This window comes from Ceratina calcarata, unplaced genomic scaffold, assembly GCF_001652005.2.
Source record: "Ceratina calcarata isolate Rehan_Ccalc_2016 unplaced genomic scaffold, ASM165200v1 scaffold3439, whole genome shotgun sequence".
Lineage (NCBI taxonomy): Eukaryota > Metazoa > Arthropoda > Insecta > Hymenoptera > Apidae > Ceratina > Ceratina calcarata.
In genome coordinates, this window is record NW_017157258.1 from 1 (window position 1) to 1,148 (window position 1,148).

The 1,148-nt window shown below is 37.4% G+C and overlaps 1 protein-coding gene across 1 annotated transcript in view; it reads right to left on the reverse strand.

Moving 5' to 3' along the window:
- Positions 1 to 6: 6 nt before the first annotated feature.
- LOC108625106 (uncharacterized) overlaps positions 7 to 1,148 on the reverse strand; it is a 3,737-nt gene continuing 2,595 nt past the window's right edge. Inside the window, exons 5-7 of the mRNA XM_018024854.2 lie at positions 483 to 669; positions 251 to 316; positions 7 to 161 (exon numbers count right to left, since the gene is read on the reverse strand). Coding sequence (XP_017880343.1) covers positions 115 to 161; positions 251 to 316; positions 483 to 669 — 300 coding nt within the window. The 3' untranslated portion in view covers positions 7 to 114. The remainder of the gene's footprint in view (positions 162 to 250; positions 317 to 482; positions 670 to 1,148) is intronic.

The following is a 1,148-nucleotide window of genomic DNA, read 5'->3' on the forward strand; positions in this document are numbered from 1 at the left end:
GTAAGTGGAGGGGCTGATTCTCGTTGGCTCCCATTCTCAAACTGGTCACTCTGCTGCTACTCTTTACTAGTATCTCTTCGGTGTTGCAACTAATAGTCTATTACGCTCATGTGCTTACATATCGTCCTGTTTCGTTATTTTATATAAATCTTGTAAATTTACTGTAAGTTGAAAAAATATGACAGTTTTCTATTTCAATTTATATCGGGATTCTATTCGAATTGTTTTCTCTTTTTATTAGTAATATTACCTCCACTGTATTTATGTCCATGTAAACGTGATTTGTCCGCTAATGTTTTTAATTCATCTCCTGTTACTGTAATTATATAAAAATTGTAATTGATATTTGTAAGTAACAAAATTCTATTCAGACATGTACCATCGACCAAAAATTCAGAGCATTCGATTAAAACCAAATGTTTCGCTTATCGTTACGTTAGTTTGGGCATTATATATTATATAATTAAAAACATATAGCTTACAGATATACTTAGCCAATATGAATGACTGCGTCTTAATGTTGTTTTCAATATCCTGTATGATGTCACCAATACGATTAGCAATAGTCATCATTTCTGAGGGATCACTCCCCTCCATTAAATTGATACTTGGTTTCCAAAAATAGTCTATTTTACATTGCTCACATACTTCCCTTAGAGTTTTAAGCATCTGTAAGCATATATGTACAGTATACATACGTGCACATATACAGGGTATCCTAGAACTGGTGGTCCTCTTTTAATGGAAGGTTCCTGAGATAATTTTGAACAATACTCTCCTTCGTCAAAAGATTGTCCGAAGTGTGGTTATCGAGTTATTAACAAAAAACCTCGACCAGTCAAAGCGCCCGTATAACGCGCGGCCAAAAGCGCGATAACCATAAAGATAATACACATAGAGAAGGTGAATCATGGTGACCTCTGCAAGTGAAAACGACCCGCGATAGAAAAAGAGAGAGAATCGGTTATACCGTCTGTTCTTCTCTAATGGCGCACGCGCGCTGCTCAGTAGCAGCAGCTTCATATTTGTTGTTGTCATTCGATTCTACTGCGCATGCGTCAGTAGACAAGGACAGACTGGGTAACCGATCTTTTTTCTCTTTTTAACAGATGGACACGTTTTGGCGCGGCTCACTCCCTCGCGGTCCT